This window comes from Peromyscus californicus, unplaced genomic scaffold, assembly GCF_007827085.1.
Source record: "Peromyscus californicus insignis strain IS unplaced genomic scaffold, ASM782708v3 Scaffold_12__1_contigs__length_115047231, whole genome shotgun sequence".
Taxonomy (NCBI): domain Eukaryota; kingdom Metazoa; phylum Chordata; class Mammalia; order Rodentia; family Cricetidae; genus Peromyscus; species Peromyscus californicus.
Genome location: NW_026294413.1, coordinates 86019654 through 86041159, shown reverse-complemented (window position 1 = coordinate 86041159; position 21506 = coordinate 86019654). Strand labels below are relative to the sequence as shown.

The 21506-nt window shown below is 51.8% G+C and overlaps 1 protein-coding gene across 1 annotated transcript; it reads left to right on the top strand.

Moving 5' to 3' along the window:
• Nucleotides 1-685: 685 nt before the first annotated feature.
• Sema3g (semaphorin 3G) lies at nt 686-12715 on the top strand. Its single transcript, XM_052733661.1, has 16 exons — nt 686-842; nt 2780-2940; nt 3048-3110; nt 3361-3480; nt 3757-3847; nt 3961-4077; nt 4244-4389; nt 4560-4674; nt 4779-4848; nt 5065-5209; nt 5442-5673; nt 5763-5854; nt 6752-6793; nt 8156-8390; nt 8665-8798; nt 10054-12715. The coding sequence occupies exons 1-16, from the start codon at nt 725-727 to the stop codon at nt 10516-10518; spliced, it is 2346 nt and encodes a 781-aa protein (XP_052589621.1). The 5' UTR covers nt 686-724; the 3' UTR covers nt 10519-12715.
• The last annotated feature ends 8791 nt before the right edge of the window (nt 12716-21506 follow it).

The window sequence follows — 21506 nt, the reverse complement described above, 5'->3', positions numbered from 1 at the left end:
GACCCTTTAATACAGCTCCTCATGTTGTGGTGACCCCCGACCATACAATTATTTTCAATGCTACTTCCTAACAGTAATTTTGCTACTGCTATGCATTGTAATGCAAATATCTGTGTTTCCTGGTGGTCTTAGGCAACCCCTGAGAAAGGGTCTTTCTACCTCAAAGGAGTCATGACCCACCGGTTGAGAACCACCACCTTAGACATTCATTTCTTACCAGTGCCAGACCTGTGAAGTGTGGCTAGGTCTTAAGCCCTTAGTAGGATGAGTTCCTTGGGTTAGAAACGAACACTGTACCCCAGCTGGGGGGTAGGGTCCCAGGGCTAGTCATGGGGATGTCTCTGGAGAGGCAGAGAGTAAAGCCAGACCCCCACCTGATGATCCCTGACCTCTTTTCCGGGTTGTTTTACCCCTTTGCCGCTTTGCTGGAGCCTGGGTACTTGCATTTGTGAGTGTCCGTCATTCAGACTGTCCACACCTCAGCTAGGAGGGAATCTCCTAAGGGGGGACAGGCTGGCTTGCTGCACCGGCATTGTGTGGGCCAGCTGAGGTGGCTGGAGAAACTGCTGGTAGATGGCAGGCTTGGAGCTCCTCTGCTTCCCTCTGCCTCCCCGCCTCCCCGGCCAGCGTTGGGTGGAGCCACCGCCTTATAAGTGGCCGACCTGGTGGCAGCAGCGCAAACTACTCCAGCAGCTGGCTCAGAAGGCAGCTCCTTTTTCCCAGCATGGCCCCCTCGGCTTGGGCCATCTGCTGCTGTCTCCTGGGGAGCCTCCTGTCCCATGGGGGCAGCCCCAGCCCCGGTCCCAGCCCCAGTGTGCCTCGTCTGCGGCTCTCCTACCGAGGTACTGGCCAGTCCTGTCCTGTTTGTGTGCATGCTGTGAATGCCTGTGGCTCTCGGACATCCATCCCTCAGCCAGCCAGCAGCGATCTGGGTAGTAGGTCCTGCACATCCCTTGGGAAAGGCTTCCTGGTCAGCCTCTGGACGGTGGTGCTAAGGGTGACTGTGGGCGGGAAAGGTAGACACATCCTGGGAGCCATGGCCAAAGGGGGAGACTGATACAGTGTGGAAACTGAGGAAGCGGTTATAAGGGGGAGAGAGAGAGAGACCGAAACCCTGGGAGACCTCTGTAGGGATGGGCATAGAGATAGAAGGGGGACAGAGGGTCTGGGCAGAAGGGAGGGTACAGAGAGGGTCTGGACAGACGTCAAGGGAGTGGGTAGAAGTCTGACTTAGTCCTGAGCCACAGGGAAGGGAGGAACCTCTCCCACCTCTCTCAGCCTGTCCTGCCTGACCATCCAAGCTCACTGTATCATCTCCTCTCCATCTATTGTACTGGAGAGTCTCTGCTTCCCTCTGCCATCCAGCGTGTGTGTGTGTGTGTGTGTGTGTGTGTGTGTGTGTGTGTGTGTGTGTGTGTGTGTGTGCGCAGAGGTGGTCCCCTCTATTCTGTCTAGCTGTGTGGTACTGCCACTGTCTATGGGGAAAGATGATTGAGGCTAAGAGTCTTCAACAAAAAACGTATTGCATTTATTTATTTATCTATTTATCTATCTACTTATTTTGAGAGAGAGAGAGAGAGAGAGAGAGAGAGAAAATGTGCTGTCCAGGAGCCCATGTGCTACAGTGTATGTTGTACATGTGTGGAGGTCGGAAGACAAGTGGCAGGAATTGGTTCTCTCCACCATGTGAGGCCCCAGGGATCAAACTCAGGTGGTCAGGGTTGGCAACCAAGTGTCTTAACCCGCTGAGCCATCTCACCAGACCTGCAGACTCTCTTGGGAGGAAGAATCACCTTCCCCTGGGAACCTCACTTACAAGGTGGAAGGTCCAAGCTCGCTGTGGAGGCCAGAGGGGGACAGGTATCCTTGTTCCTGGAGCCTTGGCTTTGAGGGGAGATCGGACTGTTAGAAATGGCCTGTAAGAGGGAAGTTTCGGAGTCTATATCAACCAAGGAGGGCTTCCTGAAGAGGCCGCCCGGTGCATTTGGGGATGGAGTGGAGTGCCTGAGGAGCCCTAGGCATAGGGTCACTCGGGGCTTTCATCACTTCCATCTCCCCAAGGAACTAGGGCAAGACCTACAACCCTTGGGGCCCTTGATCCCTCCATCTCTGGGGTCAGCTGGCAGGGCAGTGTCTGTGAGGGAGTACAGCATTCGCCCACAACTCTGAGGCTGGAGTTCCATCTGGCCGTGCCTAATCCGCCCTGGGCCGTGGTGTTCCCTCTGCCTGGACCTGCCCGCCTTCCCAGTGGAACTAGTCTTGCAAATGTTCACACTCTTCCACCTTCTTCCTGGCTCTCCGAGCTCTTTGCCAGGCTTGCTGACATGATTTCTGTTGGTGGGGCTGTCTTCCCTGGGCACTTAGCAAGGTACAGACATGTAGGATCCCGGGAGGCTGTCAGCTGAAAGATCAAGTGTCTGAAGAATGGAGGGAGGAGGGTTATTGGGGATTTGCTTGGTAGCAGAAAGCTTGGGTGCTGAGCACGGTGGAAGGTGGCAATGTGGCCCTAAGTTTAATCTCCAGGACCACTTTAAAAAAAAAAAAGAAAAGAATGGAGGTAAACTGGGCTAGATTGAGTGGGGAAGTGGGGGCTGAGAGTTACTTGTACTACTTGCCCCAAGAACCATGTCCCAAAAGCCAACCAGCAATCCTGTGCATGGCAACGTTTTCCAGATGTACGTGTGTGGTGGGTGCACAGCTGGGATCTTCATTCCCCGCCCCTGGCTGGGGAAGCAGGCTGAGTAGCAGACCCTAACCCTCTTCCCTCGATCTCTCCCAGATCTCCTGTCTGCCAACCGTTCTGCCCTCTTTCTGGGTCCACGGGGCTCCCTAGACCTTCAAGTCATGTACCTGGATGAGTATCGGGATCGCCTCTTCCTGGGAGGCCGTGATGCCCTCTACTCTTTGAGGCTGGATCAGGCGTGGCCAGACCCCCGGGAGGTGAGCGGGACTGGTGGGGGTGAAAGTGGGGCACCCCCAGATGGGAGGCCAGATGGAGAACTTGAAACCTTGAGTGTAAGGGCATTGAGGCACTGGCTGTGTTTCAGGTCTTGTGGCTGCCACAGCCAGGACAGAGGGCAGAATGTGTCCAAAAGGGAAGAGATCCTTTGGTGAGTACTGTTGACAAGGACCTCGCTAGCCCACTCAGTATCAGGCCTTGGTTCTCAAAATGCCCTGCAGCCACGCCCCTGGTGCCTCTGCTTGGAGCATTTGGAGCAGATCCTGAGTGTTTGGGGAGGCCTGGGAAGAATGTGACCTTCACCCATGTCCTCAGAGCTGATATGAAGCGGGGCTGAGCCTTAGAACCCAAGGACATGGTGCGCTTCTCCCTCACCCTTGGGCCCCTCCCTCCTCCTGCAGACAGAGTGTGCCAACTTTGTACGAGTCTTACAACCCCACAACCGGACCCACCTGCTGGCCTGTGGCACTGGAGCCTTCCAGCCCATCTGTACCCTCATCACAGTAGGGCATCGAGGGGAGGTGAGCCTGGGCCCGGGCCCATGAGGGATTGGGAAGCAGTCACATTTCCTCCCTGCTGCCTGAACGCTTCCCATTGAACCGGGGTTGGACAGAGGCGGGTAGGGGCTTGAAAGACGCCTTTGTGCTGGGGTCCTGACCCCGTCAGAGAGGCCTTGAATGAGGATTTCTTCCCCTACCCCCAACCCCATGCCTCAGTTGCACGCAAGGGTCACTGCCTGGGTTGAGGCCCGCTTCTTTCCCAGGTGACACCCTCCTGCTCCCTTTTCCTACCTCTAGCATGTGCTCCACCTGGAGCCCAGCACGGTGGAAAGTGGAAGGGGGCGTTGCCCACATGAGCCAAGCCGGCCCTTCGCCAGCACCTTTGTAGGTGGGTGATACCAAGCCAGAGTGGGCCAGGAGGGTGAGAGTTGGCCTATGGCCCTGGGAAGGCATGGGCTGGTTGCTAGGCCTGGCCTCTCTCCTGACTCTGGCCCCTTCTAGGTGGGGAGTTGTACACAGGCCTCACTGCTGATTTCCTGGGACGTGAGGCCATGATTTTCCGGAGTGGGGGTCCCAAACCAGCCCTTCGTTCTGACTCTGACCAGAGCCTCCTACATGGTGAGGCCCCCCTGAGGGCAAGGTTGCCTGGGACCCATCTCTCTAACTGGCATGATAGAAGATAGATAGAATGTGGCACAAGATGGAGAGGCCACACCTCCAGCGCCTGGGGTGGGGGAGGCGTGGTGGCTTGCCCTGTCCCATTATTACCCTGTCACTCTCCCAGACCCCCGGTTTGTGATGGCTGCTCGGATCCCAGATAACTCAGACCGGGATGACGACAAGGTGTATTTCTTCTTCTCTGAGACTGTCCCATCACCAGATGGTGGCCCAGGTCATGTCACCATCAGCCGTGTGGGCCGAGTCTGTGTGGTAAGAGCTGTGGTGGGGTGGTGAGGTTCAAGACCCCTGTTGGGACCTCTTTCCTAGACTGTCCCTCCACAGTAGAGAAACTGAGGCAAGCATGCGGTTGGGGTGGAGGGACAGGAGGTGGGGCCCACCCTCATGGGACATCAAGCCCACTCCAACCTCCCATTCCCCAGAATGATGCCGGTGGCCAGCGGGTGCTGGTGAACAAGTGGAGTACCTTCCTCAAGGCCAGGCTGGTATGCTCTGTGCCTGGCCCTGGTGGGGCTGAGACTCACTTTGACCAGTTGGGTAAGGGAATGGCCAACCAGGGAGTTGGAATAGGGAGGGCTCAGAACGGGTAAGTCAGAGCACTGGCCGTCGCTATGACGCTGACGCCCCTTTCTGTGTCCCAGAGGACGTGTTCCTGCTGTGGCCCAAGGCAGGGAAGAACCTGGAGGTGTATGCGCTGTTCAGCACTGTCAGGTGGGCACCCTCTGTTTCCTGCGCCCGGCCACCCCGGCCTGGTGACGCTGTGACTGTTTTCTCGTGTTCTCTCTGTTCCGTCACTTGTCTCTGTGTTCTGTGTCCCCGTCTTTGTTTTCGGCAGACACTGTCATCTTCTCTACTACCTGTTGAGGCAGTCTGCGTCACCCCCAACCACCTCGGCCTGGCCTGACTGTCCCTGTTTGTCCTTGGCAGTGCCGTGTTCCGGGGCTTCGCCGTCTGTGTGTACCACATGGCGGACATCTGGGAGGTCTTCAACGGGCCCTTTGCCCACCGAGATGGCCCTCAGCATCAGTGGGGACCTTATGGGGGCAAGGTGCCCTTCCCCCGCCCCGGTGTGGTAAGCAGCTGCTTGGAACCAGGCGAAGGAGCCCTAAGTAGATGGTGCAGGTGGGGGAGGGCTCCTCCGTAGGAAAGCTTCAGGCTTACATTCATCCCATGGCAGTAGGGGGCTGGACCTCCAGAGGGCTTGGGAGGAGAGCCCCTGCTATGGGCATGGCCCCCTGGAGGTGGAAAGAGGCCTGGCCGTGCCATCCTAGGGACTTCAAGTGTCCCCTGTGTTCTGCTCCCAGTGCCCTAGCAAGATGACGGCACAGCCAGGGCGACCCTTTGGCAGCACCAAGGACTACCCGGATGAGGTGCTGCAGTTTGTCCGAGACCACCCACTCATGTTCCAGCCTGTGAGGCCTAGGCGTGGACGGCCCGTCCTGGTCAAAACTAACTTAGCTCAGCAGCTGCGCCAGATTGTGGTGGACCGAGTGGAGGCCGAGGATGGGACCTATGATGTCATCTTCCTAGGGACTGGTAGGAGGGCCGAACAGAGGTAGCCAGGTTTGTGGGGAGGGGGTGGCTCCTTCCTTCTTGTCTCACTAACCCTTGTGCCTCTCCTCCAGATTCAGGGTCTGTGCTCAAAGTCATTGCCCTCCATGTTAGCGGCTTGGCTGAGCCTGAAGAGGTAGTTCTGGAGGAGCTCCAGGTGTTTAAGGTGAGCATGGGTTAATGAGAGGCTCGGACTCCCACCCTTGGGCCTGGGGTAGGTTCCAGGGGAGTGAACCCAGGGGATAGGCTCAAAATATGGCGCACACTGCTGAAGAGGCCCTTGGATGCTTCTGAGTTACTGGGAGAGCCGAGGTAGCAGACTGTGGACTCAAATGCCTGGTGCTTTCTGGGGAGGGAGAGCCGAGGTGAGCGCTTTTGACACAGCCTTGTCAGGCTCACGGTGCAGTGACAAAGTGGCTGAGACTCCAAGTCCCCAAGAGTTCTCCTCCCCCCATGTATCTGGACAGGGATTGTCTCTATTTGGGGGCTATTTTGACTCTGGACATGAAGTAAATGATTTAGGGCAGCTAGGTCATGGCTGGGGAACACTGTGGGAGGGGACAGTGGAACTCTGTGCCAAGCCTCCCACTTGGACTGGAGGCCAGCCAGGATGAGGGGACCCTTCTGGATGTCGGGAAAAGACTATCCAGACTTTTTTGTTTGTTTGTTTGTTTGTTTGTGACTATATATATATCCTGGAACACACTATGTAGAACTCAGAGAAAGCTACCTGCCTCTGCCTGCCAAGCACTGGGATTAAAGGCGTGTGTGACTGTACCCAGCATTTGTTTGTATTTTTGAGACTGTGTCTCTCTATGTAGCCTAGCGTAGACTGAGACTTATATAGAGCGGGCGGGCTGGTCACTTCCTGCCTTGACTGCTCAAGTGCTGAGATTACAGGCAAGCACCACCTTTCCCCAACCCCATCCAATCCTTTGCTGCCAGGAGGTAGTGATCCGGTGGGGGGCAACTGCCTCCCACACAGGGCTGGGGGAATGCTGAAAGCAGGGGTGCTGTGCACAGCCTTCACCAACCCATCCTAAGACTCCCATCCCTTCTCTAGGTGCCGACACCCATCACCCAGATGGAGATCTCTGTCAAAAGGGTAAGGCTGCCCCTCTCCCATACCCCCTCCCTTAAACTTGCCTTGGATTCTATTGGAGAGCTGGGTCTGTCAGATTTGATTAGGTCTTGCAGCTAAGGCCAAGTCCAGCTGGGAGCAGGAGCTTCATGTGTTCAGATAAAGCCACAAAAACCCCTGGGGTAGCCTTCTAAGGGACGCAAATCGGCTTGGAAACAAAAATCCAGACTTCTAATCAAACAAGGTTACTTCTTTTAGTGGTATGCTGTATGCCCTTAACATACTCTGTCCCAGTTTGTCTTTAGGTAAATCACAGCTTACATTGTGTGTGTGTGTGTGGGGGGGGGCATGCATGTCTATCTGTCTGTCTGTCTGTCTATGTATAGGCTAGAGGTGTCATTCCTCAGGTGCTGCTCACCTTTCCGTGAGATGGGCTCATTGGCCAATTAGGCTAGATGGCTGGCCAGTGAGCCCTGAAGCCACATGCCTCTGCTTCTCCAGGCTGGAACTGCAGCTGGGGCCACCATCTCCTGCTCTCTATACATGTAGTTTCTGAAGAACGAGCTTGGGGCCTTGTGCTCCAGCCCGTGACTGCCTGAGCTATTGCCCTAGCATCTGGGAGTAAAGCCCAACTTCCTAAACTTCTCAAAAATATCCTGCCAGGCCCAAGTGGGGGTGAGCAAGTAGCTGAGTCTACAGGCCCTGAAAGTTCTCGTGGCCAACGGAGGGTGGAGAGCCGAGAGCAGGTTCTAGAAGCGGATTCTTTCCTTTGACCACGTGTGACATGGGGGAGCAAACTCGGATTGCCAGGCTGGGTGGCCGGCACCTCTCCCTGCAGAACCATCTCACTGGGCCAAATCTCAGCTTTTATCCTGGGATTACTGCAGATGTGTCCAGCCGACATCCCACTGGCGACATGGGGCTGAGGATAGCTATGAGTGTGGTTCAACACAAAATCATAAACTTACTTAAAACCTGAGTTGGTTCCCACCCCACCCCCCAGTTTGTTTTTGATAACTCAGTTGCTCATGCATGAACTTTGCAGATGACAGCGCCATATCACAATGTCAAAAGGTTGGCCATGCCTGCAAGGTACAGTTCTGAAGTCATGGAGAGGCCAATCACACGAAGTCCCTCAGGCTAGGGTGCAAAGGTTGACAGCAAAGAAGGCCTGAAGAAGTCTCTTATAGAAAAGCCACAGGCCACCCCGCTCCACTCACAGCCTAGCACAGGATCTGGAACACATTCGGCATCTCTGGTCTTGTGAAGGAATCCGAGGGGTTCTGGAAGCCTTCCTGAAACTGATGGGTCTCGGGAAACCCTGGGGGTTGAGAGCCTGTTGGTGAAGCCCAGCTCACCATGACTCTGCTTGTGTTCCTTCCCCAGCAAACGCTGTACGTGGGCTCTCCACGGGGCGTGGCCCGGCTGCGGCTGCACCAGTGTGAGACTTATGGCACTGCCTGTGCTGAGTGCTGCCTGGCCAGGGACCCGTACTGCGCCTGGGATGGTGCTTCCTGTACCCGATACCGCCCCAGCTTGGGCAAGCGCCGGTTCCGAAGGCAGGACATCCGACATGGCAACCCCGCTCTGCAGTGTCTGGGCCAGGGCCAGAGCCAAGACAGTGAGTGGTGGGCTCAGGATGTGGGTCAGCCTGTGGCCTGGGCTCCATCCCTGGGAAGCATGGGCTTAGAAAAGTCGTGTTGTAATAAAGTCCCCAGTTCCCCTATCTGTGCAGCTACACTTGGGGTCTTAGGACAGCGTCTTCTGGTACTGAGAGTGGCTTGGGATTGTTGGATGTCTAAGTATCACACAGGTATCCTATGGGAGTTAGTTTGTGACCCTCAGAGCCCGGCTGACCGAGTTCCCAAGTTGATGTGACCCGCTCCTCTCTACAGAGGAAGCTTCAAGACTGGTGACCAGAGTCTTTGGCACAGAGCACAACAGCACTTTCCTTGAGTGTCTGCCCAAGTCTCCCCAAGCTGCAGTACGCTGGTTTTTACAGAGGCCAGGCGATGAGGGGACCGACCAGGTGAGTGAAGACCCTGCCTTGAGATCCACTTTTCTCCCTAAGCTCTGGAAAGGGACTCTGGGGTGAACTGGCAAAGATCATCCTGAGAAAAATTATACCCCGGGGTACCTATGAGGACCTGCCCATATTTCTGCTTCTGGAGGTACCTAGGCTGGATGTAGCTACAGTCTCTCTAGCCTGTGAGGGGGGTGGCAGAGGTTGAAGAGAGATCTATGTTGGTCTGGAAGTTCTCATCCTAACACATGTGGCTCAGCTTTGAAGGGATCTCTTCCCCAGAGTTTCTTAATTGGTCTCTGCCTCAAGCCTGGTCCCTGACCACTCTATTGCCTCCTATGCCTAGCCCTATGCTTCTTCCTCAGAAGCCAGTTGTCTGCCCAAGCCCTCTTCTCCCCCCTGACTGGGAAGGTCTATCAACCCCCAAGATGGCTTCAGTCTGGGGCCTGAGGCAGAGCAGAGTTGGGAAGGGTTTTCCCATGGGGAGGGACAGCGGAGGAGGGCTTTGATTACAGGAGGGGCTCTTCCTCAGCTCGGGAGCCAGGGAGGGCAAGCCTGGGACCAGCTGTTGGGTTGGGCACTGAGGAGACTCCCTAGAGTAGGGGGAGCAACAAGATGAGGTTACACAATGCTAACCACCCAGGCGGTTCACCCTCAGCGCACAGATGCATAGACCGAAGCCCAGAACAGGGTTAGTAGAAGAGCTTGGGATCAGAGCCAGCTCTTGCCTCCCACACTCAAGTGGGCACTTAGCCCACCCCAGGCTTGGGCTGTGGGCCTCACACTGTGGGGGAGTGACTAGGACAGACCAAGACAGGGAAAGGCTAGCATGATTGCTTGTGTGTGTGTGTGTGTGTGTGTGTGTGTGTGTAGAATTTTCCTTAACTCAGAGTAAAATCTCATTAGATAGCACCTAACTCCTCTGCTCCCTGGGTGATCCTGCAGAGTTTATGAAGCTGGTGTCTTAGGGCTCTGACCTGGGGACACCCAGCCATTCAGTCTTTGAAAGCCTCCTTTATAGGTCCTTGTCCTGTGCTGTGGGAAGAGGAGGGCCTGCCTGCCTGCAATGAGCTTATAGTCTGCCCTGAGATCCTGTTAAGCTACTAGGCCCATCTTGGGGAGGAGGGAATAGGCTAAGGGGAGGCCCCAAGGCTTGGACCCTGAGGATGGTAAGTGTGGAAAAGCAGGGCCAAGAGAATGAGGGGACCGTCCTCCCCAACTCCTTGCTAAGGTCTCCTGTGCTCCCCGGCCCACCCTGTAGGTGAAGACAGATGAGCGAGTTCTGCAAACAGAACAGGGGCTGCTGTTCCGGAGGCTCAGCCGCCTTGACGCAGGAAACTATACCTGTACCACACTGGAGCATGGCTTCTCCCAGACTGTAGCTCGTTTTACCCTGGAGGTGATTGCAGCTGTGCAGCTGGACAGCCTGTTCCTTCAGGAGCCACGGCTAGAGGAGCCCTCAGCCTGGAGAGGCCTGGCCGCCGCCTCACCCAAGACTTGGTATAAGGACATCCTTCAGCTCGCTGGTTTCGCCAACCTGCCCCGTGTGGATGAGTACTGTGAGCGTGTATGGTGTAGGGGTGTTGGGGAGCGCTCAGGCTCCTTCCGGGGCAGGGGAAAGCAGGCTAAGGGGAAGAGCTGGGCAGGGCTGGAGCTGGGCAAGAAGGTGAAGAGCCGGGTGCTGGCTGAGCACAATCGGACACCTAGGGAGGTAGAAGCCACATAGAAGATGGCTGAGGAGGGGGTGGACAGGCTGGGCTGGGAGACTCAACAACATCTTCCTCCCACCCAGCTAGGGCAGAGGAGGCCAGGGCACCTGCCTACCTCTTAGAGATGGCAATCTCTACCACCTGCAGGAAAGACTAGAGGCCGGTGGGAAGGGCTGTGCACCTCAGCCTACCCCTGCCCCTCTCTGTGTTCTCAGTCCCAGGCTGGAGCTGGCACCCCCTGACCACTTGGAGTCCCAAGGGGCCTGCTATTTGTTCTCAGAGATGGTGTGGCTTCCGGAGCACATTTCCGGTTGTGCCCAGAGGCAAATGGGTTGGGTGGTTCTTTCTCAGCTTGCAGAACAATGGCCATTCTGAGTGGGTGTATGGGTGGCTCTGAGGGGATATATTGGCCGTCCACCAGAGAAGGGGAAAGTAGCTTGGTAAGCTGGCACCTGTGAAGAAGTACTTGCCCCACCAGAGGTGTGAGAGAAGGTGGCAGAGCGAGGAGGTCGGGGAGCTTTGTTCATCTGCCTCCATGCTTTGGTATCTAGATGTTTCCCTGCCTCAGTCCACCACCATCTCAGACTTAGGCAGGAATTGCTAGAACCGGAAAGTGGCCTGGCTCCCTTTGACACCAGGAAGAGTTGTCTCACAGCATGATACCTATTTTCCAGGTCCCAAACTGTTAGGCCAGGTTTGTGGGGTACCTACACCTCACCATCAGGGTCCCTTCCTGAGGGTCGGGAGGAGGAGGGTCTGAGGGGCAGAGAGAGGAAGAAGGCAGATCCAGGGTGGGAGCCGGAAGCGTGGGCTACCTTTCTAAGGACGAGGCAGGCACACTCAGGCCTGTGAGGTTACGAGTGTGCTCTCTGAGAACTGCAGCCTGTGGTCAGGATCAGTATCCTGGGCTTCGGCTAGGGCTACAAGGAACTAGAGAGGGGTGGGTCCATGGGTCCATGACAGGTGTCCTCAAGAATCAAAGTGACATCAATCGGTTCAGGAGTCTCTGGGTAGGCCAGATATTTCCAGCCCTGGAGTCTATATTTGCTATACACAGGGTGGTCATGATGGTTCATTTCTAAGACTCCTGTGTTTTTCATGGTACTTGGGATTGGACCCAGGGTCTCATGCATGTTAGACAAGTGCCCTACCACTGAGTTATGTCCCAGCTCGCTCGTGTTCTCTCTCTCTCTCTCTCTCTCTCTCTCTCTCTCTCTCTCTCTCTCTCTCTCTCTCTCTCATGGGAGAATGTGGCGAAGGAAGCTGGTAGAATGGTGATCCTGCTGTTCCAGGGGAGGCTGAGTGTCAAGGGCACATCTGGCTTGGGCTGTAGAGGAGGAACTTGGCCATCAGCAGTCTCTCCAGCTGGGGAGCAGAGTGGGGGAGGAGGTCAATTAAATGAGAAGTTATTCCCAGCCTGAGGGTGAATTAGTTAGTGACGCACAAGATGGACAAGAGGGCAAGTCTGAGATCCCTCCTTTGAAAAGAAGGAAAAAGGAAAAAAGGGGGTGGGCAGAAGATGAAGAAGCAAGATAGAGGTTCTTGCTCTACTGAAGTTCAGACCTTGGGTTTATTTCCTCTAACCTGGCACCACCAGGGTGCTGGGATCTGAAGGCTCACACCCTCTCCGCTTTGCACAGCTGGCAAACAGGAGCCCTGAAATCCACCTGCCCAAACCCAGGTCCTTCTGCTTGTGGGTGCGGCCCCTTGGGATATTGGTGGATGAAAGAAGAGGAGAGAGGAGTGGGTAGAAGCCAGAGGAAAGAAGGGAAGGGGAGACAGAGGAGATGGCAGGGGAGAGGAGACCCTGAGAAGACAGAAAGCTGCAGGCAGCCCAGTCCTCAGTGGCCTTTGGCCCGAGTCTACGTTTGGCAAGCTCTGGGTAGGCTCCTCTGGGGAAGTGGCCCTGGAAAACACAGGCAGAAGGAACTCAACATCCTGAACAATGTACCCCTATACTTGGGAATAGGACAGCTCTTGCCGACAGCCACCTTCCCTGTGGTACTGTGGTACGAGCCCCTGGGAACACCCAGATGTGTGAACTGTGTTCGTGTTGGTGTTTTGAAATGAGCCTTTTTGGCTTCTCAGTCCTCCAAGCATACTTATTGAAATTAGTATTGATATTTTTATTGTCGTGGTTGCCTTTGAGCTCTGATGAGGAAAGAGCCGGTAAGGAAAGGGATGAAAAAATATTTCTGTCATCCGATTACATCATGACTGTATCTGTGTGTTTTTGTACTAAGCTGATGGATGTGAGCTCCGAGAGGAAGGAAGAACACTGTGTGTTCCCGGAAATGGTCAGCCTAGATGGCATTTTCTAGCAGACAGGGCAATGTACGACAGAGGAAGGAGTCAGACGACTTTGCCTATAAAGCAAAGATTGCTCAATACACAAGGAAAATCCTGTCCTGCGGGCTTAGAAAATTGACCTTTTTGGAGCTTCAGAAGGATTTTGAGGGGGGCAGGAGAAGCTGGCAAGGGCAGGCAGGCACGTAGGCGTCTCCCCTCCTTTTTTTTTTTTTTTAATCACAACTCTTGACATTTGTAACTGTGCGTGGTACTGCCTTCTTTCCAAGACATAAACTAATGTACATCAAGGCCACTAAAATCATGCCCAGGCCAGGCTAGACTACAGCTTCTGGGCAGGCGGGGAAGTCTTGAGAGTAAGCTACGGGGCATGCTCAGAAGGCTTTCTGACCGCACACGCGATCCCCACTGCCCCACAGACATGTGACATCCTTCCCAAAGTATGGACTACAGTGATGCTGGAGGAGATGGGAAAAACTACAAAGAACATTTCGAAGACAGAGGGACATGGCGGCTTACCCCCCCAGGAAGCTGGCCGTGGCGTCTAGCTTGGATAGGTCCCTTGGAGGTTAGCAAAACAGGTCAGGCTTTGGTCTCATCTTGTAGGTTGGCTCTGGAGCCGGGGCCAGTTTTTAACCTGGGCCCCATCTGCAAACACTAGGCTTCACTGAGCCTGATGCTCCATTGCCCCACCTCAAGTCATCATCACCATTAAGAAACATCAACATTGCGCTGACCTGGCATTGGCCCAGCCCAGGGTACAAATGTGGCCACAACCCCTTTCCCCTTGGCCACACTATGCAGCCCCTGCTCCCAGCGGCCGCTGCCACCCATGTTCCCAAAGTCTTCTCCCATCTTCCCACCCCGCCTTCTCAGCTCAAGCCCAATTTCCGGCCTCAGAGTTTCACCTTCTGTCTTTCTCTTGCAGCTTTCCCCTCTGAGTCTCATACTTCCCCTGCTGTCGGGACCCCTTGTTCACGATTTCCCAGACAGGTTTAAAGCTGAGAAGAGGCGTAGACAAAGAGACTAGTCAAGTGTTGCCAAAATGGTGTCCTGTGAACTGCTAATCCCAGGAAAACGCTCCCTGACCTCCTGGTCTCCATGGTCTGTCAGATTCCAGGATTCCTGTGTTCATGGCTGCCCCGGGCCTGGAGGCTGCTGCCCTGTGGACTCCTGCGATGGTCTCTCACCCACCTCCTCCCTGCTGTGGCATGGCCTTTTGTCTCTTGTTTGCATTTTTGCAGGGCTGCTAACATCTTGTTTCTATGTTCTGAAGAGCACATTTTAAAAAAGTGCTGATTAGATTAATTCCTTCCCTTTACACATGAAGTTAATTTGTTAATCGTTGCCTCCCGAGTCGGTAAACACTGGAGGCCCTGACTCCCAGATGTCAGTCAGTCCCCGCTTCCTTCACCAAAATAGGCCCTTCCACCCTGGCAGAACTGTAAACCCACTAGCGTAAGGAACTGTGGGTCTGGGGTCTTTCCTGCTCTGGCTCCCATTCTCCTACCCGCAGCCTGTCTCCTCAGTCTCTTCCGGCTCTTCCAGTGTCTAGTATGGTTATCTGTGTGTATGGGAGGAAGAGGGGCTGAGTTTCACCTCAAGCCTGCGGCTGGCCTGAAATTGAGCAGAGCCATCTCTCCAGAAAGGTGGGGAACTTATCAGAACAAGAGGAACAACCCCTTTTGCTGTCTCAAATGACTTCTGTGCATCTCTTTCATTTAGTTAAGCTTGAGTCAGGTCTCAGACGCCCCAAGAATCTTGAGGAATGGACATATAGCAGCTACCAGGAGACTGTCTCCTCTAAGACAGTCCTCACTGGAGGCTGGCAGCAGCAGCCTGGCTCCCTGGAGGACCAACTCACACACCTCTGTCAGCCCAGGAAATGGATGCTTCTCTGTGTAGCACCTTTTTTGTTTGTTTGTTTGCTTGTTTTGGTTTTTTGAAACTGTAGCTCTGGCTGTCCTGGAACTCACTCTGTAGACCGGGCTGGCCTCAAACTCACAGAGATCACCTGCTTCTGCCTCCCGAGTGCTGGAGTTAAAAGCGTGTGCCACCACCGCCCAAGCACCATTTTCTTAAAAGTAGGAGAGAGGTATTCAGAAATAGTCCACTTTTCATCGAGATAATGACCCAGTCTTGTCTCATTTGTGTCCTGGGCTGCAGGGGGTGGGGCACTCCATGAGGAGAAGCTTGAACATAACAGAAACCAATCTCCATGTTTTTGTAAGACTACAAACTTGGAAAGTAGTAGGCAGGGTCAGATTTGGACTCAGTATCTGATAAGGAGCTTGGGGATTGTTGGGGTCCCACCCGGCTTCTTTTCCGGACTCACCTTCCTCTCTGGAATATTGGAAATGAGGAAGGCAGCAAAGGCCTGGTGCCCACTCCCCCTGCCCAGCCTATTCACCTTGGCCCCTTTCCCTCTGAGGCCACCTTATATATAATGAAGCCTTTCACTTTCTTCAATGGAGCTTCATTAAGGAAATTTCTAGTTCCTCAATCATTCTATGTCGGGGATAAGAACTGCTACAAAGTCTCCAGGGAGGCTTGTAAGGGATGCTGGGCTTTCTTCCCAGAGGCCTCCAGCCAGCTGGTAGCCTATTCCCAGGAGCTCCGCTGATGGGGGATGCAGGGAGGAGCAGACTCAAAGTCTCTAATCTAACAATGGTATCTGTTTCCCATGTGTACACCACTGGACAGAGAGGACAATCAGGGCCATCAGAAAGCCGTGACCTGATTAGGATCCAAGGTGAATTAAAAAAAAAAAAGTTCTGGAACAGAATCCAGGTGTCTACCTTCAAATAAAAGGGTCTATACTGGCGACACTTGAAGTCCAGATTGGCCTGTTGGGAGGTCAGGGCAGTTCTGCTCTCATAGATACAGATATAGAAGAATGATTTGTCAGAACAGCAGCTTGCTTTGTGGGCATGATCTCATTGTGCATACCACCTCCACTGCCTCAGCTGATAAGAATCTGGCGCTGTTTCCTGTAGTCCAAGGGTCTAGGACAATAGTGTGAACGGCTGGCCCAAATGGAAAGGACATTGTTCAGGGAAGAAAAAACAACACTCCCACACAAAGCCAGGGAAGGATCTGTCTAAATGTAAGCGCCTGTTTACAAATTCACCATTTCCAAGGAGTGGAACACAATGGGGGATTGTTTCCTTGAGGATGATGTCTCTTCTGTCTGATCCTGATGGCTAGGGATGGCTTTGATGGCCCAGACGGGTTTCAGATGCACTGAGAAGGATGGACACTCATGGCGCGGATGCCTTCCTGTTTATCAGGCATGCATGCAGGCTGGGGTCAAGAGGCCAGGGCCAAGGGGGAGGGACTGTCAGGTTCTCTCCTCCATCTGAGCCTCATGATGTCTGATCCTTTAAAATGGGGTTCCCGGGGTTGGGGATTTAGCTCAGGAGTAGAGTGCTTGCCTAGCAAGCCCAAGGCCCTGGGTTGGATCCTCAGCTCCAAAAAAAAAAAAAAAGAGGAAGAAAAAAAATAAAATGGGGTTTCCTTGCTTAGTCACAAAGGAGTCTTCTTTCATCTAGGGCCTCCACGATGTTGTGATTCACCTCCTGTCAGCCTGGAACACAGGGTGGGTGGGGGTGGGGGTGGGGGGTGACACTGTGGAGATGCTGCTTTTCACAGCATCTCTGTCCTGTCCATGCCTTTGGACCACCAACCACAGACTGTGGCTGTGTGTGGGTGTCTGCATGTGTGCACATATGTGTATGTATATGTGTGGGAAGGCAATTCAGAAGAGCAATAGAACCATATTAAATATCCCTTGGGACTGGAAGTCATCGGTTGGTGGTGGGGGAAGGCAAGCCAGGGTTAAGAAGGCCACTGTGAGTCTAGAGGAACTATAAAGGTAGTCTTGTTTAAGGATTTGACCTGAGTGGTAGTGTCGTTGTTAACTTTAATATTCATCTCTAACCCTAAACATAAATACACCTTATGAATAAACTTGAACTAACGTGTTTAGAACAAGTGAGCACATTACTGCTAATTCCCCAAACAGAAGCAAGGTTTTCCTAATCTCATTCCTCCGCGTGCTAACACCGCCCTCTGGTGTTTAATACTAGAACAACATGATCGAGAACCCAGTGTGGATAGATGGCAAACTGCCTGGGAAGGTGGCTGGGCTAGGCACCACAAACAAGAAAAACAGTAAAGAAACAGGTCTCTGACTGCAAGGGCCTTCCAATCCAGCAGTAGAGACAGACCTACAATTGTAGGACTGACAGAGGACATGGGCTACAAGGGCACAAGCAGAGACCAGAAGTGAGAACCCAGTGACGAAGAGGTAGCCATTGCATTCAGTTCAACAGGCTAAGGATGAAAGTTAGGGCCTTCCACTCTGGGGACCTGAGGCCCCGCAGTTCAGAAAAGAACAGGGCAGCATGCCCATGGGTGGGGTGCTGTGGGAAATGCAGCTATGCAGGGCCCTGTCTGAGAAAAGGCCACAGACACCAATCCTAAGCAAAAAGCTATCACGAATTCTATGGTAACTGAAGGAAAAGGGGTGCATCTGAGCTGAACACTGGCAGCAGCAGAAGAGGGGGCAGAATGTGAGAAACAGATGAACTGACAATCAAACAGGTTGATCAGGGAGGAAAACAGAATAAAACCCCCAGGTTTCTGACCTTCACTTAGGGCTCCAGGAAAGAGAAGCTTAGGGGGAGAGCATGCGCATTGGAGACCTTCAGTGAATTTTTGTTTCTGTCCTTCACAAAGGAAGCATTTGTTCAGGTCCTCAGTTATGAAATAGTCATTAATTGAACACCTGTTAGTAATTTGTTCCAATAGACACATCTGTTATGAAAAAAAAAAAGCATTTAGCCGGGCAGTGGTGGTGCACGCCTTTAATCCCAGCACTCGGAAGGCAGAGCCAGGCGGATCTCTGTGAGTTCGAGGCCAGCCTGGTCTACTGAGCGAGATCCAGGAAAGGCACAAAGCTACACAGAGAAACCCTGTCTCGGAAAAACCAAAACCAAACCAAACCAAAACAAAACAAAAAAAGCATTTAAAAATACAATATAATGTTGGGACACATTTCATTCTAGAAATTAAGGATGTATTGAAAAACAAAACAAAATGCAATGATAGGGATGTTTGAAAAGGACACAGAAGTGCCCAATGGCCAAAGCAGGAACAATCTAGACAAAAAAAAAATCATATTGAGTTGAAACCCAAAGCATAATATGCACATTTCCAGTCCCATACTGATATTAACAATAAAATGAAAAATATACATTAAAATATAAAAAATAAAAGTGCTTGAGTAGGGGCTGGAGAGATGGCTCAGAGGTTAAGAGCACTGGCTGCTCTTCCAGAGGTCCTGAGTTCAATTCCCAGCAACCACATGGTGCCTCACAACCATCTTGTAATGAGATCTGGTGCCCTCTTCTGGCCTGCAGGCTGAACACTCACTGTATACATGACAAATAAATAAATTAAAAAAAAAAAAAAAAAAAAGTGCTTGAGTAAATAATTAAGTGGGAGAAAACAGGTAAATCCCTGCAGAAGAATTCCACATATTTTTTTATGCTCTCAAAGAGCAGGGTACACAAGTCCCCCACACCCTGCAGGCTGCAAGCAGAAGTCCCCCACACCCTGCAGGCTGCATGCAGAGGGGCATGGCTGCCTTCCACCATGCCGCCAGCAGGGCACTTCAGATGCTGAAAAGCTCTTACCTCTGTGCCCTTCGAAAATCATAACCCCAGTCTACTCTGATAAAGACATTAGATAAATCCTATTTAGGGACACGATACAAAATACCTGATAGTCCTCTACAAAACTGTCACAGAAAAATCTGTCACCTCCAAGAGGAACTTGAAAATGACTCAATGTGGCTGAGCATGGTGTCTTTAATCCCAGAGCTCAGGAGGCAGAGGCAGGTGGATCTTGATGAGTTCCAGGCCAGCTAGGGCAGCATTGTGAGACCTTGTCTCAAAAAGCAAAACAAAACAAAACAAAATAAAAAGATGAGTTGGTGCTATGTAGTCCTGGGTAGAAATCTGAAACAAACCAAAAGAAAAATATAGGGGAAAACCAAGAAAAGCTGCATAATGTGTGGTCTTTAGTGGATTATTATGTAACAATATTGGTTTATTTGTTGTGAGAAATGCACCATATGAATCTAAGACATCAGTAATAAGAAGTTCTGGGTTTGGATATGTAAGAATTCTCTACATTATCTTCACATTTCCCCCTGTAAACTGTTTTAAAATGAATTTTTTTTTTTTGGTTTTTTGAGACAGGGTTTCTCTGTGTAATTTTTTGTGCCTTTCCTGGAACTCACTCTGTAGACCAGGCTGGCCTGCAACTCACAGAGATCCGCCTTCCTCTGCCTTCCGAGTGCTAGGATTAAAGGCGTGTGCTAAAATGAAAATTTTGCTTAAGGGGCTAGAGAGATGGCTCAGGGGTTAAGAACATTTGTTGGGCTTCTAGAGGACCCAGCACCCACATGGAGGCTCACAACCATCTGTAACTCTAGTTCCAGGGGTCCTACTCACTTCTGACTTCCACGGGTACCAGGCACACAGATGGACATACATACATTCAGGCAAAACATTCATATGTATAAAATAAATCTTTAAAAAGTTTGTTAAAGAGAGGGGCTGGAGAAATGGCTCAGTGGTTAAGAGCACCGACTGCTCTTCCAGAGGTCCTGAGTTCAATTCCCAGTAACCACATGGTGGCTCACAACCACCTGCAATGAGATCTGGTGCCCTCTTCAGGCCTGCAAGGACACGTGCAGACAGAACACTGTATACATAATTAATAAATAAAATCTTAAAAAAAAAAGTTTGTTAAAGAGAATCTGGATATCTAATAGAAAATGATTGGCTTGAACCAGAGGAATAGTAGTATAAAATTGATTTTTCTGGCCTATAAGAATGGGATTAGGTATTAATATCAGTGGAGAGTATAAATGTAGAGTAAGATATGTTTGACGTGTGTGTGTGTGTGAGTGTGTGTGTGTGTGTGTGTGCACATGCACCCATAAGGCCAGATGCACACAGAAGTAGGATGGCTGAATGCCTGGGTGCAAAACCCTCCCACACTACACTTCTACCATAAACTCTGCCTTTTAATCAAAGCTAGAGTTTCAAGATCACTGCTGGGGAGCAATTCTTTTCAGTCAAGATGATGGTTTCTTGCGTTGTAGTATTATACAGATTGATTCCTATAAACAGAAAGGCACTAACACCAATCTCTAAGACCATGACACAGTAACTCCAGGTTAAGAAAGAAAAGCACAGCCGGGCGGTGGTGGCGCACGCCTTTAATCCCAGCACTCGGGAGGCAGAGCCAGGTGGATCTCTGTGAGTTCGAGGCCAGCCTGGACTACCAAGTGAGTTCCAGGAAAGGCGCAAAGCTACACAGAGAAACCCTGTCTCGAAAAACCAAAAAAAAAAACAAAGAAAAAAAAAAAAAGAAAAAGAAAGAAAAGCACAAGCCGGGCGGTGGTGGCGCACGCCTTTAATCCCAGCACTCGGGAGGCAGAGCCAGGCGGATCTCTGTGAGTTCGAGGCCAGCCTGGGCTACCAAGTGAGTTTCAGGAAAAGGCGCAAAGCTACACAGAGAAACCCTGTCTCGAAAAACCAAAAAAAAAAAAAAAAGAAAGAAAAGCACAGCCAGGCAGAGACAGCACACACCTTTAATCGCACTTGGGAGGCAGAGGCAGGCAGATTTCTCTGAGTTCCAGGACAGCCTTGTTTACAGAGTGAGTTCCAGCACAGCTCTTCTATAATATTAGAGGGACCAGCCTTAATATTATACATCCCAGGGGCTCAGGAGAGAGAACTACTAATGGCGAGGACTATTTTTGGGAAATAGAATCTCAGCACACCGAGCTCTATAGTCCACTTGCTTTAATTCCTCTGGCATAACATCCTATATACACAGCTTCAGTTCTGTTCTTGTGCCTAGCTCCATCTTGCCTGATTTCTCTCTATACTTATCTATTGCTCTCGCTAAGTTCTATCTTAATTCTCTCATCTTAATTCTGCCTCATCTAGGTCCTTTTCAGCTTGTTCTTACCCAGCTAGTACTTCCCCATCTGGCTCTTCCTCATCTTCCATCTCATTCCTCTAGTACTCTCTTCTAGCCCTACAATCTAGCTCTTCCCCATCTCAGTTTATTCCTCTCAAGTTCTTACCCATCTAGTTCTTCCATTTTCTTTTCTCTTCTCCATCCCCTTGTGCCCTGGAAGTCCTGGTATATATACACTTAGAAGCAGTATTCCCTTAGCAGTGCAAAGCCAGACTTCCAGGGTCAAACGGAGGGGTGATCACATAGAGAGGCAATAACCAGGGTTGGGGATTTAGCTCAGTGGTAGAGCGCTTGCCTAGCAAGCGCAAGGCCCTGGGTTTGGTCCTCAGCTCCGGAAAGAAAAAAAAATAAAAAAGAGAGAGAGAGGCAATAACTGTTAATTATCATTTGCAACCCCAAAGGGAAGTGACCAATGGGGAAATGAATTAACTAAAGGCTAAATTCAGGTAATATCTAAGAAGAGGGATCTTATGTGCTCAACTACAGTCTTAAATGTGATTAGTAGAAAATGTTAAGAATCTATAAGTTGCTAGGTCAATGGGAGAAAATAAAACTGCCTTCTTTTTTTCCTGTGGCTCCTGTCTGTCCACGCTAACTGCCGTTTATCTGCAGGGTGGGGGAAGGTGTGCTCAGT

What these genes read in the sequence shown, in the direction of transcription:
- Sema3g (XM_052733661.1), top strand. Translation starts at nt 725, where the DNA reads ATGGCCCCCTCGGCTTGGGCCATCTGCTGCTGTCTCCTGGGGAGCCTC. An exon ending in GTGTGGGCCGAGTCTGTGTG is followed by an intron (nt 4,390 to 4,559) that starts GTAAGAGCTGTG and finishes CCCATTCCCCAG; the next exon opens with AATGATGCCGGTGGCCAGCG. An exon ending in GACTCACTTTGACCAGTTGG is followed by an intron (nt 4,675 to 4,778) that starts GTAAGGGAATGG and finishes TCTGTGTCCCAG; the next exon opens with AGGACGTGTTCCTGCTGTGG.